This window comes from Glandiceps talaboti, chromosome 21 (genome assembly GCF_964340395.1).
Source record: "Glandiceps talaboti chromosome 21, keGlaTala1.1, whole genome shotgun sequence".
Classification (NCBI taxonomy): Eukaryota; Metazoa; Hemichordata; class Enteropneusta; family Spengelidae; genus Glandiceps; species Glandiceps talaboti.
Genome location: NC_135569.1, coordinates 5722545 through 5739443, shown reverse-complemented (window position 1 = coordinate 5739443; position 16899 = coordinate 5722545). Strand labels below are relative to the sequence as shown.

The 16899-nt window shown below is 36.1% G+C and overlaps 1 protein-coding gene across 1 annotated transcript in view; it reads right to left on the bottom strand.

Annotated features, from left to right (window-relative positions):
* The window catches only part of LOC144451758 (uncharacterized), a 39025-nt gene that overhangs the window by 1078 nt on the left and 21048 nt on the right, over positions 1 to 16899 (bottom strand). The window contains exons 16-42 of the mRNA XM_078142662.1: positions 16490 to 16672; positions 15702 to 15878; positions 15164 to 15340; positions 14233 to 14415; positions 13591 to 13767; positions 13284 to 13460; positions 12623 to 12805; positions 12208 to 12384; positions 11396 to 11572; positions 10892 to 11074; positions 10067 to 10243; positions 9665 to 9841; positions 9163 to 9345; positions 8354 to 8530; positions 7945 to 8121; positions 7442 to 7624; positions 6634 to 6810; positions 6225 to 6401; positions 5878 to 6066; positions 4834 to 5010; positions 4428 to 4604; positions 3200 to 3382; positions 2582 to 2758; positions 2278 to 2454; positions 1846 to 2034; positions 1266 to 1442; positions 964 to 1140 (exon numbers count right to left, since the gene is read on the bottom strand). Of these exons, the coding sequence (XP_077998788.1) occupies positions 964 to 1140; positions 1266 to 1442; positions 1846 to 2034; positions 2278 to 2454; positions 2582 to 2758; positions 3200 to 3382; positions 4428 to 4604; positions 4834 to 5010; positions 5878 to 6066; positions 6225 to 6401; positions 6634 to 6810; positions 7442 to 7624; positions 7945 to 8121; positions 8354 to 8530; positions 9163 to 9345; positions 9665 to 9841; positions 10067 to 10243; positions 10892 to 11074; positions 11396 to 11572; positions 12208 to 12384; positions 12623 to 12805; positions 13284 to 13460; positions 13591 to 13767; positions 14233 to 14415; positions 15164 to 15340; positions 15702 to 15878; positions 16490 to 16672 (4845 nt within the window). The remainder of the gene's footprint in view (positions 1 to 963; positions 1141 to 1265; positions 1443 to 1845; positions 2035 to 2277; positions 2455 to 2581; positions 2759 to 3199; positions 3383 to 4427; positions 4605 to 4833; positions 5011 to 5877; positions 6067 to 6224; positions 6402 to 6633; positions 6811 to 7441; positions 7625 to 7944; positions 8122 to 8353; positions 8531 to 9162; positions 9346 to 9664; positions 9842 to 10066; positions 10244 to 10891; positions 11075 to 11395; positions 11573 to 12207; positions 12385 to 12622; positions 12806 to 13283; positions 13461 to 13590; positions 13768 to 14232; positions 14416 to 15163; positions 15341 to 15701; positions 15879 to 16489; positions 16673 to 16899) is intronic.

Here is a 16899-nt window from a genome sequence, read left to right as displayed (position 1 = left end):
TTTTTGATACTTCACTCAGCATATTGAATGGTAAACTTGAAAAATGTTACATTTTTATACATAAAGTAGTATATTGACATACACTTTCCAAGTTTAATACTATAGGAGTAATGTCTACATAATCTTCTGTACAAAATTGATACATCAAATCTTTCTACTGTTTGGTGTAACATTGACATATGAAGGATTTTCTCTCATATATATATATATATATATATATATATATATATATATATATATATATATATATATATATATATATATATATATATATATATATATAGGAAGTCAGTGGTAAGATTTGTCCGTAGTACAGTGCTCGATACGTCTGCACGCAGAGCGGAGTATATGTTGAGGGTAGAAGAAAATCAAGTCGGGTTTTTCGTCTCTACAAGCCTGTTTCGTGAGTAAATCACTCGTACATCAACATCTCCTGACGAGTGATTTACTCACGAAACAGGCTTGTAGAGACGAAAAACCCGACTTGATTTTCTTCTACCCTCAACATATATATATATATATATATATATATATATATATATATATATATATATATATATATATATATATATATATATATATATATATAATACTATAGGAGTAATGTCTACATAATCTTCTGTACAAAATTGATACATCAAATCTTTCTACTGTTTGGTGTAACATTGACATATGAAGGATTTTCTCTCATATATATATATATATATATATATATATATATATATATATATATATATATATATATATATATATATATACTTGTTTTTTGTCTTTTTCAGTGACGTAGCAATAATAATACATTATCTAAAACTTTAAAAAAAAACGATTTTCATTTCCTTGTCAATAAAATAACAGAATTCAAGCATATCTATAGACAGTAGGCTTAGAATGCAAATCATTTCACATGTTGAATATTTGCAAACCAGTTCATCTGACCGGCCTTTCCATTCAAAGTATTCTTACCTCGCCCCATGGTCCGACTAAGAAGGTAAAACATGACGGTACAGCACATGTTTCAACTGTTGATGGCAAAACTAGTCCAGCATTTGTGCAAAGGGTTGAATCTACCTGGACATCTTCTCCTAACAGATTACATGTAACTGTTCGGACTCTGAAGGATGTACCACAAGTGGCTGAGCACTGTTGAAAATGAAACAAAAAGAATTGATTACATGCATTTCGTCTCCATGCACCTAAAGATAGGGTTTAACAAAATGACAAAATGGTACATATGCCTTTTTAAACAATAACAATTTGTAACCTACCTCTCCCCATGCGCCAACTCTGACTTCGACACATTGTGGGACAACACAATCTTCCTGTGCTGCTGGTGTAAGAAGGCCAAGATCAGTACACAATACATCCTCAACTGGAGTTCCACTGTTTTGTTCCACACAGGTAACACTTCGAACACGGATAGATGTTCCACAGGTAGCAGAGCACTTTAAGTAGAAATTGAAACAGAAAATTGGCATATTATTTAATACCCTATGCTTGGTCTATACATACATACATACATACATACATACATACATACATACATACATACATACATACATTAAATTCTAAATCAAACGTTCTTCTACTGATTCCTTACATTTCCAATTTCATGAGTTTTACCATAAGTACAAATCCCCACATAATATCAATATGCAATAAAACTATTGCGTCAGTTGTTTTTGTACAATGTTAATGAAATTACACGAAATACTAATTTTTGGAGGTAGTTTTCATTGAAACAAAATAGAAATGAGCTCTGCACTTTCTTAAGTTTTGACATTTTGAAGTATATAGAACAGGTTATGATAGTGCTATATTTATCTACGTTATACTACGGATACTTACAGAACTCCATTCGCCAACTTCAAAGGCATACACAGGACAAGCTGGTACTAGTACTGTACATAATTCAGTGTTGACTGGTACCTGCAGCCCTTGTGCTACACAGTTGCTGTTATCGACTATTTCTGATGTACCAATCACAACACAGTTCACAGTTCTAGTTCTGAATGCTGTTCCACAGGTTGCTGAACACTGTAAAATGTATGACGAATAGGTAACACTGTGAATCCTGCACAGGAACACTTTTCATTTCAGCACACATATACACACTGTCTGATTGTGTGTTTTTTTTTGGTGTGTGTGTGTGTGTGTGTGTGTGTGTGTGTGTGTGTCTGTCTGCCTGTCTGTCTGTCTGTCTGTCTGTCTCTCTCTCTCTGTCTCTCTGTCTCTCTCTCTCTGTCTCTCTCTCTCTCAAAAAAAAAAAAAAATATTTACCTCTCCCCATGCACCGACGGAGTAAGTGTAACATGATGGTACAGCACATGTTTCAACTGTTGTTGGTAAAACCAGTCCAGCGTTTGTGCAAAGGGTGGAATCTACCTGAGTATCTTCTCCTAAAATATTGCATGTGACTGTTCTGATTCTGAAGGATGTACCGCAGGTGGCTGTGCACTGGAAATTAATGAAAATAAAAGTATTAGAATTCAATAGATCAATTTTGGTTTACACGCCTCTAGGTAGGATATGAAGAAGTAAAGGGGCAAATATAATTGTCATGTAATATTACGAGACGACCTACCTCTCCCCATGCGCCAACTCTGACTTCGACACATTGTGGGACAATACAATCTTCTTGTGAAACTGGTCTAGTAAGGCCAAGGTCAGTACACACTACATCCTCAACTAGAGTTCCACTGATTTGTTCCACGCACTCAACACTTCGTGCACGGAAGGATGTTCCACAAGTAGCAGAGCACTTTAAAAACAAAAGATAAAAATCACATGTCAATGTAAGACATAACTGACAAATGTATAAGATTTTAAAATATATTTCCCCTGAAAAATCATCGTTATATATAAGGACTAGTATATACTGCTGTTTAAGTATTTAAAGTCATTTCAGGTTTTGTTGACTCCCCATTTCGACCGCGAGATGTTAGTCTTGTTCACTCTAAAATAGATGGTGCTGTTATAATTATAAATTTGTCAATCTGCTATATTGTTAAAGTACAGGTTTAGTTACCCAGACCCTTTGGCCAATAACGATCATCCCACCTTTGGTAGCACTGCACGTTTGAGTAACCATACATCCGGGCCAGTGCATCTTAGTCTGCTCAGTTAATGTTGCACGATGGATATTGAAGGCATGTGATCATAATTCCAAAAATGAGAATTCATAGACAGTGTGGGTACTTACAGAACTCCATTCTCCAACGATGAAGGTATAGACTGGGCATTCTGGTACAGAGCACAATTCAGTGGTGCTTGCTGGCGTCAAACCAAGTGCTGCGCAATTGCTGGAATCTACTACATCTGTTGTACCAAGGATCACACAAGAAACAGTTCTTGCTCTGAAGGAAGCACCACAAGTAGCTGAACACTGTAAAGATATCAATCAAAATAATTATATTTTGAAAATTATGCACTCAAATCATAGGCAGAAGTTTTATTTAACATGTGTGTACGTAACTAACTAACTAACTAACTAACTAACTAACTAACTAACTAACTAACTAACTAACTACCCAGCTAACTGAATGGCTGACAGATTGATTGATTGATTGATTGATTGATTGAATGATTGATTGATTGATTGATTGATTGAATAACTGATTGACTAACAACTAAGTAAACAAATTTGCTACTTTACTCAACTATACAATCAGAGGGTATAGTAAGGTCAGCGTGCTTTCAATTTAAAACATTTTCAAATGAATACGTAACTTACACAGGACTTTATAATATCTACCTTGGGCGAGATATTCTTTTAAAATCTTACTATAAAAAGAAATTATATATGTATTATTCCATTTGTCTATTCTTTATTTTTTATATAAATAGTCAAGAACAACTGATAGCAGGGTGGTTATTCAGAAATAAATAATTTATATCAGGACTGATATTCATAAATGGAGTATTCACATAATAATTAACATTAATAAATATTTTCACCGTCATTTTGATTGTCAGGTTAGAGATTTTCTATTGTCTATGTTGACTATGTTTATTGCCAAGCTTAAATGTAATGTTTAGATAATGTTGTGCAAAAAGCTCGACTTAATAGCAATTTTATAATTTTGCACATTAACCTAAGGTTAACTGTACAAAAATATGATGTAGTGCAAGGTTGCACATATGTATCATACTTGTGAGCTACGTCGTCAGTACTTTTCGAAATATATTTGTAAAATGGGTTTCTCATTCATATTTCTTGATGATACTAAGGCTACTGCCTTCGGAATGCTTTCCTGGTTTCCCATGGTATTATATTTTAGGCTTCTTTTAAATGGGGGGGGGGGGGTCGTCAGCGACACAAACTAAGTTTACGTAAAAATATACACTACTATCAAACATACAGTGTACACTGTCAACAGCCAAACCCTTTCCGATATCATCATCGCCCTCTACACTTCAAGTTGACTTACCTCGCCCCATTCTGAGACTGAGTATACGTAACATGCTGGTACAGTACATGTTTCAACGGTTGTTGGTAGGACAAGTCCAGCAGTTGTGCAAAGGGATGAATCTACCTGGATATCTTCTCCTAAAACATGGCACGTGACTGTTCTGATTCTGAAGGATGTACCGCAGGTGGCTGAGCACTATAGGGAAAGGGAAACAGAACGAGTTTAATATATATTGTTCTTATTCCATGTAGAATGTAAAAAGGCAACCATGTTGTCATAAGTAATCAAACATTTGACTTGAACAGAGCAGACATAAAATAACTGGTGCGCTTCAATGCAGATGATAATTCTTTAAAGTACTGTTTTTCTTGACAATGTATGCATACTTATATAAATATGCTTATAGAGGCAGACATTCACACACCTCTCCCCATGCTCCAACTCTGACTTCGACACATTGTGGGACTATACAATTTTCCTGTGCTGCTGGTGTAAGAAGGCCAAGATTGGTACACACTACATCCTCAACTGGAGTTCCACTGTTTTGTTCCACACAGGTAACACTTCGTACACGGATAGATGTTCCACAAGTAGCAGAGCACTATATAAACGTAAAACAGAATAAGGTCATAAATAGAGCTGCTTCGGTAAAGTTGTTTTTTTAAATAACAGGGAAATGTCCAACTACAGTATAGTGACGCGAAGAATTGGAAACCAGGTCTTAAAAGTAATGGATCGATTGTGGCAATGACTCTGATGCAATGATACAAGTCTATATCTTCGGACCTGACATTATGCTAGCCTTTGTCTACCTATCAGCTTGTACAGTAACTATCCAAATTCAAAATTCATCACCCCTGGGCCCTGGCCCTCCCCAGCCGTTTTCAGACTTTTCGTATAACTGTGAATATACATAGAAATCATTGGCGTTCTATGTAAATTATATGCAAATCATCATACGTTATATATTCATTGCAGGTACGTCTTTTTATTTACATAATGACTCCGTTTGAATAATCGAAGAGTCTGATCTTGTATAGTCACTCCCCACTGCGACCAATCAACTTATGGGGATATATTCAAGTCATAGTATCCAGTCAATATTAGGAAACGCAGTGTATAGCAAGCAGAGTAGACAGGCAAGTATCAACATCACATTGTTTGCAATCAAAAGACACAACAAAGGATTTTATATGTTCCTCCATCTCGGTGGTAGACACTCTTTTTATACACATGGTTATAATGCAGAGATGACGCTGTCATTTGAATGGCTACAACACGATTTGTCTATTTTGTCTTAAATGTCTAATTTAATAATTATTTTCAGGGAAAATGTATGTAACTCATTACTTCCAATAGTAGATTTCTATAGATTTTCTAGTGGGTTGACATTCTGAAACAAAATGAAGAAAGACCAACTGAGAAGTGTGTTCTAAGAAATAGATACTGGGGCAATATGGATACTTACAGCGCTCCATTCTCCAACTTCAAAAGCATAAACTGGACAATTTGGTACTAGTTCTGTACACAATTCAGTGTTACTCGGTAACTGCAATCCTAGTGCTGCACAGTTGCTGTTATCGACTACGTCTGTTGTACCAAGCACAACACAGTTGACAGATCTAGTCCTGAATGCTGTTCCACAAGTTGCTGAGCACTGAAAAACACAGTGAGTTATGAAACGTTAACACTTTTATGAAACGACAGCTAATCATATTCAAGAAAGACATAAAAAATGTTTTTCTCCCTTCTAATTATCTACATAATAACTTATATACGGATTCTCCTTTTTTAAGATTTTAAAATTATCCTTACCTCTCCCCATTCACCGACAGTGTAGGTGTAACATGATTGTACAGCACAAGTTTCTACTGTTGTTGGTAAAACTAGTCCAGCATTTGTGCAAAGGGTTGAATCTACCTGAGTATCTTCTCCTATAACATTACATGTAACTGTTCGGACTCTGAAGGATGTACCACAAGTGGCTGAACACTGTCACACACAAAATAGAAAAATACAACACGTTAGCTTACTCTATGCATTCATGTTCAAGATAGTATGTAAGCAAAGGGCAAAGCTGTATGTGCAGTAATTCTGAGCTTATATTATACATGAAAACACAACAAATAGAGTGTACCATACACATTTCATAATACCACACTTCATGATGGATGTAAGAAGGAAAGAAAATGTGATTCTTATTTGATGCTAGGAAACAACCTACCTCTCCCCATGCACCAACTCTGACTTCGACACATAGTGGGACAACACAATCTTCCTGTGATGATGGTCTAGCAAGGCCAAGGTCAGTACACACTACATCCTCAACTGGGGTTACACTGTTTTGTTCCACACAGGTAACACTTCGTACACGGATAGATGTTCCACAAGTAGCAGAGCACTATATAATCATGACACAGAATAAAAACGTGTCATTATGATATGTCGGCTTTTCGTTGTCATTTATTAAAAGGTAACCATGGTTTTAACAAATATAGTAAAACGTTTATGGTTACCATGGTTCTTTTTAGATATATGGTTATGGTACAAAGAAGTATGTATCTTGAACAGTAAAAAAGACAACTCATCAATAAAATATTTTTATTTACTATATAAAAATTAACTTGCTTAGGAACTTACTAAATGAATTTGTATACAGTGGTGAGTACTTCAGATTTCACAGTGTTACTTTTCACGGGAATATTGTTCAGAGAGTTACTTCAGCTGAAATTCTATATGCAAGCACTTAGTCACGAGTGTCATTTTGGAAAAGCCTCAACATATGCTAAATGATCTTGGATTTTGAAACAAAAATTCAAATGCTGATACAGTCCTATAAATATTATTTAAAAATATCATACGATTTAAGAATACTTTCAGGGACTATTTTTAGAATCTTTACGTCTGACAGTTGAGTCTCTATGGCCGCAGTCTTTCTTGAGCATTGACATTTTCAAGTAATGAGAAAGAGAACAAATTACCATAGTGCTATATTTATATACGTTAATATTCTCAAATATTAGAATACTTACAGAGCTCCATTCTCCAACTTCAAAAGCATAAACTGGACAAGCTGGTACTGTACATAATTCAGTGCTAGCCGGTAACTGCAATCCTAGTGCTGCACAGTTGCTGTTATCAACTACTTCTGTTGTACCAAGTATAATACAGTTGACAGATCTAGTTCTGAATGCTGTTCCACAAGTTACTGAGCACTGTAAACATATAGATTAATAATTATGTATTACTTCAAACACTCAAATTGACCTTTATATAATGACATCCAAGAATTTTCAGTTAAAAGCTATTAGGAATTGGGAAACGGGGTTTAAAACTATATCGTTAATTTTCCTGTACAAAACTATACATAAATAATGATCGTGATCACGGTCTTATCACAAATGTAGATGGCGACTTCTTGCCCAAAGTAAGACCTGAGGTTGGGACTACCAATTTTTATAAGGAACGAAATCTTCTCATTCGCATTTCCTTATGTTCAGTGAAATGGGATGTAGTATAGTTGACTTTTGCTTACCTCACCCCATCCACCAACGGAATAGCTGTAACATGATGGTACAGCACAAGTTTCTACTGTTGTTGGTAACACTAGTCCAGCGTTTGTGCAAAGGATGGCATCTACCTGAGTATCTTCTCCTAACAGATTACATGTAACTGTTCTTACTCTGAAGGATGTACCACAGGTGGCTGAGCACTATCACACAAAATAGAAAAACACAACACATTAGCTTACTATATGCATTCATGTTCAAGATAGAATGTAAGCAAAGGGCAAAGCTGTATGTGCAGTAATACTGAGCTGTATATTGTAAATGAAAACACAATAAAAAGAGTGTACCATTATGCATTTCATAATAGCATACTCCATGATGGATGTAAGAAGGAAGGAAAATGTGATTCTTATTTGATGCTAAGAAACAACCTACCTCTCCCCATGCACCAACTCTGACTTCGACACATGATGGGACAGCACAATCCTCCTGTGCTGCTGGTGCAAGAAGGCCAAGATTGGTACACACTACATCCTCAACTGGAGTTCCACTGTTTTGTTCCACACACGTAACACTTCGTACGCGGATAGATGTTCCACAAGTAGCAGAGCACTTCACAAAAATAAAACACAATAAGGACGTGTCATTATATTATGATGTGTCGGCTTTTCATTGTCATTTACTACAACTAACCATGGTTTGTCCATTAACACTTCTCAATCAAATATTGTCAAACGTTTAGGGTTACCGTGGTTCGTCTTATATGTATGATTATGGTACAAAGAAGTATGTATCTTGCACAGTAAAGAGATAACTTAATTATATATTCTTGTTTACAAGAATCACATTGCAGGAATTTACTTAATGAACTTGTATACAGTGGTGAGTACTTCAGATTTCCTAGTGTTATTTTTCACAGGAACATTGTTCCGAGAGTTACGTATGATGAAATCCTATTATGTAAACAGTTTGTCACGAGTGTCATTTTGGAAAAGAGTCAAATATGCTAAATGATCTTCGAATTAGAACAAAAATCAAATTCAAATGCTGATACAGTCCTACAAATATTGTATGATTTAACAATACATTCAGGGACTCCTTTTAGAATCCTTACATCTGATAGCTGAGTCTCTATGGATGCAGAGTTCTTGTGCGTTGACATATTCAAGTATATTGAAAATAGAACAAATTACCATAGTGCTATGCTTATATACGTTAATATTCTCAGATATTAGAATACTTACAGAGCTCCATTCTCCAACTTCAAAAGCATAAACTGGACAAGCTGGTACTGTACATAATTCAGTGCTTTCCGGTAACTGCAATCCTTGTGCAGCACAGTTGCCGATATCGACTACGTCTGTTGTACCAATTACAACACAGTTGACAGATCTAGTTCTGAATGCTGTTCCGCAAGTTGCTGAGCACTGTAAACATATAGATTAATAATTATGTATTACTTCAAACACTCAAATTGACCTTTATATAATGACATCCAAGAATATTCAGTTAAAAGCCATTAGGAATTGGGAAACGGGGTTTAAAACTATTCGTTAATTTTCCTGTACAAAACTATACATAAATACGATCTTGATCACAGTCTTATCACAAATGTAGATGGCGACTTCTTGCCCAAAGTAAGACCTGAGATTGCGACTACCAAATCTTATAAGGAACGAAATCTTCTCATTTACATTTTCCTTATGTTCAGTGAAATGGGATGTAGTATATTTTAATTTTGCTTACCTCACCCCATCCACCAACGGAATAGGTGTAACATGATGGTACAGCACAAGTTTCAACTGTTGTTGGTAAAACTAGTCCAGCGTTTGTGCAAAGGGTGGCATCTACCTGAGTATCTTCTCCTAACAGATTACATGTAACTGTTCTTACTCTGAAGGATGTACCACAGGTGGCTGAGCACTATCACACAAAATAGAAAAGCACAACACATTAGCTTACTACATGCATCCATGTTCATGATAAGCAAGGGGCAAAGCCGTATGTGCAGTAATACTGAGCTGTATATTGTAAATGAAAACACAATAAAAAGAGTGTACCATTATGCATTTCATAATAGCATACTCCATGATGGATGTAAGAAGGAAGGAAAATGTGATTCTTATTTGATGCTAAGACACAACCTACCTCTCCCCATGCACCAACTCTGACTTCGACACATGATGGGACTACACAATCCTCCTGTGCTGCTGGTGTAAGAAGGCCAAGATTGGTACACACTACATCCTCAACTGGAGTTCCACTGTTTTGTTCCACACAGGTAACACTTCGTACACGGATAGATGTTCCACAAGTAGCAGAGCACTTCACAAAAATAAAACACAATAAGGACGTGTCATTATATTATGATGTGTCGGCTTTTCATTGTCATTTACTACAACTAACCATGGTTTGTCCATTAACACTTCTCAATCAAATATTGTCAAACGTTTAGGGTTACCGTGGTTCGTCTTATATGTATGATTATGGTACAAAAAAGTATGTATCTTGCACAGTAAAGAGATAACTCAATTATATATTCTTGTTTACAAGAATCACATTGCAGGAATTTACTGAATGAACTTGTATACAGTGGTGAGTACTTCAGATTTACCAGTGTTATTTTTCACAGGAACATTGTTCCAAGAGTTACGTATGGTGAAATCCTATTAGTGTGAACAGTTTGTCACGAGTGTCACTTTGGAAAAGATTCAAATATGCTAAATGATCTTCGAATTAGAACAAAAATCAAATTCAAATGCTGATACAGTCCTACAAATATTTACAAAAAGAATATTGTATGATTTAACAATACATTCAGGGACTCCTTTTAGAATCCTTACATCTGATAGCTGAGTCTCTACGGACGCAGATTTCTTGTGCGTTGACATATTCAAGTATATTGAAAATAGAACAAATTACCATAGTGCTATATTTATATACGTTAATATTCTCAGATATTAGGATACTTACAGAACTCCATTCTCCAACTTCAAAAGCATAAACTGGACAAGCTGGTACTGCACATAATTCAGTGCTTTCCGGTAACTGCAATCCTTGTGCAGCACAGTTGCCGATATCGACTACGTCTGTTGTACCAAGCACAACACAGTTGACAGATCTAGTTCTGAATGCTGTTCCGCAAGTTGCTGAGCACTGTAAACATATAGATTAATAGTTATGTATTACTTCAAACACTCAAATTGACCTTTATATAATGACATCCAAGAATTTTCAGTTAAAAGCTGTTAGGAATTGGGAAACGGGGTTTAAAACTATTCGTTAATTTTCCTGTACAAAACTATACATAAATAATGATCGTGATCACGGTCTTATTACAAATGTAGATGGCGACTTCTTGCCCAAAGTAAGACCTGAGATTGCGACTACCAATTCTTACAAGGAACGAAATCTTCTCATTCACATTTTTCCTTATGTTCAGTGAAATGGGATGTAGTATATTTGACTTTTGCTTACCTCACCCCATCCACCAACGGAATAGGTGTAACATGATGGTACAGCACAAGTTTCTACTGTTGTTGGTAAAACTAGTCCAGCATTTGTGCAAAGGGTGGCATCTACCTGGGTATCTTCTCCTAACAGATTACATGTAACTGTTCTTACTCTGAAGGATGTACCACAGGTGGCTGAGCACTGTTACAAATGAATATGAAATATATCAGGTACATACAGCTTCTGCCAACACATACCAATGTAATACATTGTAAAAATACAGTCATGACTACAGTAACACAGTCTAGTTCAAAAAAGATCCATGTTACAAGTTACACTACGTTTATCTTTCACACATCATGTCATCAATATTGTTACTCTAGCACAGAAATCTGTGCTACTCCTGACAACATTCATGCTAATAAGATGGCGTTATCGCATCCCAGATTTTAGTTTCAGCAGACTGGAGTTCGAGTTCGGTCGGATATTTGCATATCAGTCCGAGAAAGATCAACAGCTGTACCGATTGGATATTAATGAGTTATTCTTGTCAATTTATAATGGGTAGCTTTTGACATGCGCTGTTTACACTTCGCCCAGGATGGGATTTAACCACATTTAACGGCTAGATAGGGTAACGACATTGACTGGATGTGATGTGTGACAGATAAATGTAGTCTAAATCGTATTGGAACTAGACTAATACTAAGATGACAGATTACTAGAATTGGATAAAGGAACACTATATAGAAGAGTAGAATGCATGCTTCTCATGTTCACACGTATAAAAGGAAGGAAGAAAGACTGTTATATTTTTTTTATTATACTCTACTTACCTCTCCCCATGCACCAACTCTGACTTCGACACATGATGGGACAACACATGCTTCCTGTGTATCTGGTTTGACGAGGTTAACGCCAAGGCACAATGCGTCTTCAACAGTAACATCAGTGGTCTGTTCCTTACATTCAACACTTCGTGCTCGGAAAGAGATTCCGCAAGTAGCAGAGCACTTTTGAAAAATGGAAATATAACACGCATTAGACATCGTATTGGTTTGGTTACCTATGAGTGGTATGTTCCTTATTTATATTTTTTTTAAATCTCGATCGATTGCCGTCATACCCTTTTTGAAGTTTCATATAATATTAAAAAGCCTCAATCTTATCTCTTCAGAAAAGGGAGACCAATGTCATGAAAATGTGCCAAAACTCAACGAAATAATGATTTTGAACAGCATAGGTACTTACAGAGCTCCATTCACCAACGATAAAGGTATAGCTAGGACAAAGTGGTACTGTACACAATTCGGTGCTGCTTGGTTGCTCTAACCCTTGTGCTGCACAGTTGCTGGAATCCACCACTTCTGATGTACCAATTGTGACGCAGTTGACAGTCCTTGTTCTGAATGCTGTTCCACAGGTTGCTGAACACTGCAAAAATACGAGGAAACCAAATACTTATAAAAACAGACATTTTTTTATCATGCAAGCACACGAAATGTTACATTTTATCTCACTGTGAACACAAATAAACAGTTTTGTGTTTAAATTGTTTTTTTTGTTTCATCCGACAGTGATGTTGATCTGTGTTAACAGTGAGATAAAATGTAGCATTTATATGCTATGGGTACCTGTATTTCGCTTTATATAATTTGTAAAGAAACGCGTTGGTGTGAAATGTAAAACAGATCGTGCCATCCAATTGAAACGCTATACTCACTCTGGTTTTGGAGTACACCATGTCTATAAAAAAGGAATGCTGGTCCCAAGTTGTATAGGGAGGAAATGGTAGGTGTAATGTATGACGAAATTACTGAAGCACGAAGATGTAAGATAATTAATAACAGTTTCAAAACAAAGTGAGATTTTGTTTAGTTGTACAAAAAAAAACAATCACTTAATTACTTACCTCTCCCCATGCTCCAACAGAGTAAGAATTGCATGATGGCACTGCGCATGTTTCAACTGTTGTTGGTAAAACTAGTCCAGCGTTTGTGCAAAGGGTGGAATCTACCTGAGTATCTTCTCCTAACAGATTACATGTAACTGTTCGGACTCTGAAGGATGTACCACAAGTGGCTGAGCACTAAACAGATGATAATTCAGAAAAAAGAAATACTTCATCAGATTTATTCAACAAACCTACAAAATTTGATAAAAATATAAATACAAATGTAAATATAAATAAAAATGAATGACATTTTTTGATTGCTTACCTCTCCCCAAGCACCAACTCTGACTTCGACGCATTGAGGAACAATACAATTCTCTTGAGATGATGGTAAGGCAAGTCCACGATTAGTACATTCAGAGTCAACAACTGTAGCACCACTTGGTTGTTCAACACATTGAACACTTCTTACTCGGATGGACGTTCCACAGGTTGCAGAACACTGGAAATGAAGTGACAGAAATGCTACTTAAAGGCTTTTGTTAGTAAAAATGAGATCATAAGTAAGAATTAGGATACATAGATGGATTAACCTGTCTATATATCTATCTATCTATCTATCTATCTATCTATCTATCTATCTATCTATCTATCTATATATATATATATATATATATATATATATATATATATATATATATATATATATATATATATATATCTGTCTGTCTGTCTGGCTGTCTGTCTGTCAATTCACCTATCTAATTGTATTAATTCTTCTATTTTTCTCCCCTTGAATGTATTATCTATATGTATAAATATGTATTTCTTTATGGAAATGAAGGGAAATCAGAATAACCCATCATCTTACTAGCCAATTGTTTTATAAATGAATATCATTTTAAATGTGATTAAAATCAGTTCAACAATGAATATAAATCTATTTATGGAACTACTTTTAACTCACCTCACTCCATTCACCGACGTTAAAGTTGAAGCTTGGACAGCTTTCTAATGTACACAATTCAGCACCTACTGGTGTTTGTAGTCCTTGGTCTCCACAATTACTGATGGCTACAACAGCGTTTGTTTCCAAATCTGTACACGTAACAGATCGTGTTCTGACTGCTGTTCCACAGGTTGCAGAACACTGAAAATAACAGTAAATGTATACAGCTATCAGTACACCCCAGTGTTGTTTTTGATGACACAGTTTAATAAGAATTAGTCTCAAAAACTAATACAACTAATGCGACACGCCTGGATTACGTGGTGAGATATTACGAGAAGCAAAACCCTTAGAGGATTAATTTTCAATCCTGAGTCAGTATCTCGACACTTCCCAATGTGTATTAAGCCAATATTTTCAGTTCTCAAGATGCGACTATTTTCAGACTACAGTGACAGATTTCTGTATATTAATAATACCATAGTCAAATGTAAAGCTTTGACAAAACTTCAATACTCTCTAAAATGGCATTTTCATAGGTGCTCTGAGAGCTCTGTAAGCATTTTACACGGTCAAAGTCATCTAGTATTATGAGTGCCATCTTAAAGCGACTCCTATTTGTATGCACATTGGGCGTTTAAATATCATCTTTATATCATATGTCCAAACCTCCCTCTTCATCTATCTCTATGGTTACAGGGGAGTACCTAGCCCACTATAAGAAATAGGCAAATATGCATTTCAAGAAAGATTGAACTTTCGAACAAACTCCACACAGCTTCACAGACACGTATTGTTAACGATTTGGTGTTTGGGTTTATATTTACAATGACTTTTTGTAAGGAAAAACTCTTTTGCTTGGTTGACAGTGATTCAATTCTTAGAAACCTCAGTTTATTTTCATTTCTTAGGAAAGATGAGAATGGTGCAAAAAATCAGTCCGACTCACTTCACCCCAGGGTCCAACAGAGTATGCGTAACATGCCGGGACAACACATGTTTCCACGGCTGAGGGTACTGTAAGTCCAGCATCAGTACACTGAGATTCAGCTACGTTAGTATTTGTACCAAGGAGGACGCAAGTCACTGTCCTAGATCTGATGGATGTGCCACAGGTAGCTGAACACTGGGGTGTAAAAGAAATTACAAACATTGTAATTTTTTACATTGAATTGCAACATGAGAACAAATTGCATCTTAACTTTAATACATTGAGGTTTGTTAAGACAGACGAAGTGTGTTAGAATGTACTTTGCTTTTCGCATAAATGTATGTTCACTTAAGTCAAAAACATATTATAGTAATTATTCTCGATTGTTACTCTTTGGGAACTTGCCATGGAATTGTGGACGACGCCCGTTTTTACATATGTATTCATTATTTTTGTTCAAGTCATTACTAAATTAGTACATTCAGACAGCTGATCATACCCTAGACGTCTACAGACTTTAAGTTGTTGCCTATTTGAATGTGGTAAAAATAAATACCTCTCCATAGGGTCCTACGCTGAATGCTACACAGTCAGGGACGACACAGACTTCCTGTGATATGGGTTCAGTGAGTCCATTGTCGGTACAGAATTGAGCATTAACTGTATTGCCAGAGGTTTGTTCCACACAGGTTACACTTCGTACACGGAGAGAAGTACCACATGTAGCAGAGCACTAAAACCAAAGAGATATAAAGTTTGGATGTTACATGCATTTTCACATTATACTAATTCACAAGAAAATCAATTAGTTGGTAAAACACATACTCATTCTGGTCCAAGCAAAATGGTTTTGAAATGGTTTAAAATGAGTAGAGTCCTATAAATAATCATCGCTGATATCCATCTTATTTTAAATGTATAAAAATGTATACCAATAATTTGCACACGATACTGATGGAATCACTATCCAAACCTCAACCAAACCTCCATCCCTCCCACCTTAGTTGCGTGATCGGAATGTCCACTACGTCACCGTACGTAAGGCGAAAGCCCTGAAATTATAGCTGAACTTGTGAATTTGTGGTCCTCCGAACTAGGACTTTTGTAGCCACGGCGGGGTAAAATTACTAAATAAACGATTTCTTGCTAATATTTGACCACAGAATGCATTAATTGTCTATTGCCAGCATTTCTGGTAAGCCCGTGTGTCACGACTGGCTCTTCGCAGGTGGAAAAGGAAAGGAACGACTAACTCGGTATGCTAGCAGAACTACCGAGACAGGAGTTTGTATGTCACGCTTGGACTGAACAGATATAACTACAATTATTCAAAAAAACACTTACGTCACTCCATTCCCCTACTGAAAATGAATAGACAGGGCAAGCTGGAACTGTGCACAATTCTGTTTCAGCTGGTAAAGAAAGGCCATTTGCAACACATACGCTGTCGGCCACTACGGAACCACTGTTCACCTCGATGCACTGTACAGATCGAGCACGGAATGAACTTCCACATGTGGTAGAACACTGGAATAAAAAATGTAAGATTAGTTAAAGTTGCATGAACCTTCATACAAATCTCTCACCAATTTCCACGAACGAATCCATAATTGGTACACGTAGGACCAGAAGAATTTTCTATAGAGGTTAGCTTTGTCAAACCCTCAGCAATAATGCACAAAGGATCATTCACGGTGTTTCAAGTTAAAAAGTCTACAGGTCACAGATCGAGACCGTGTGGAAGTATCACATGT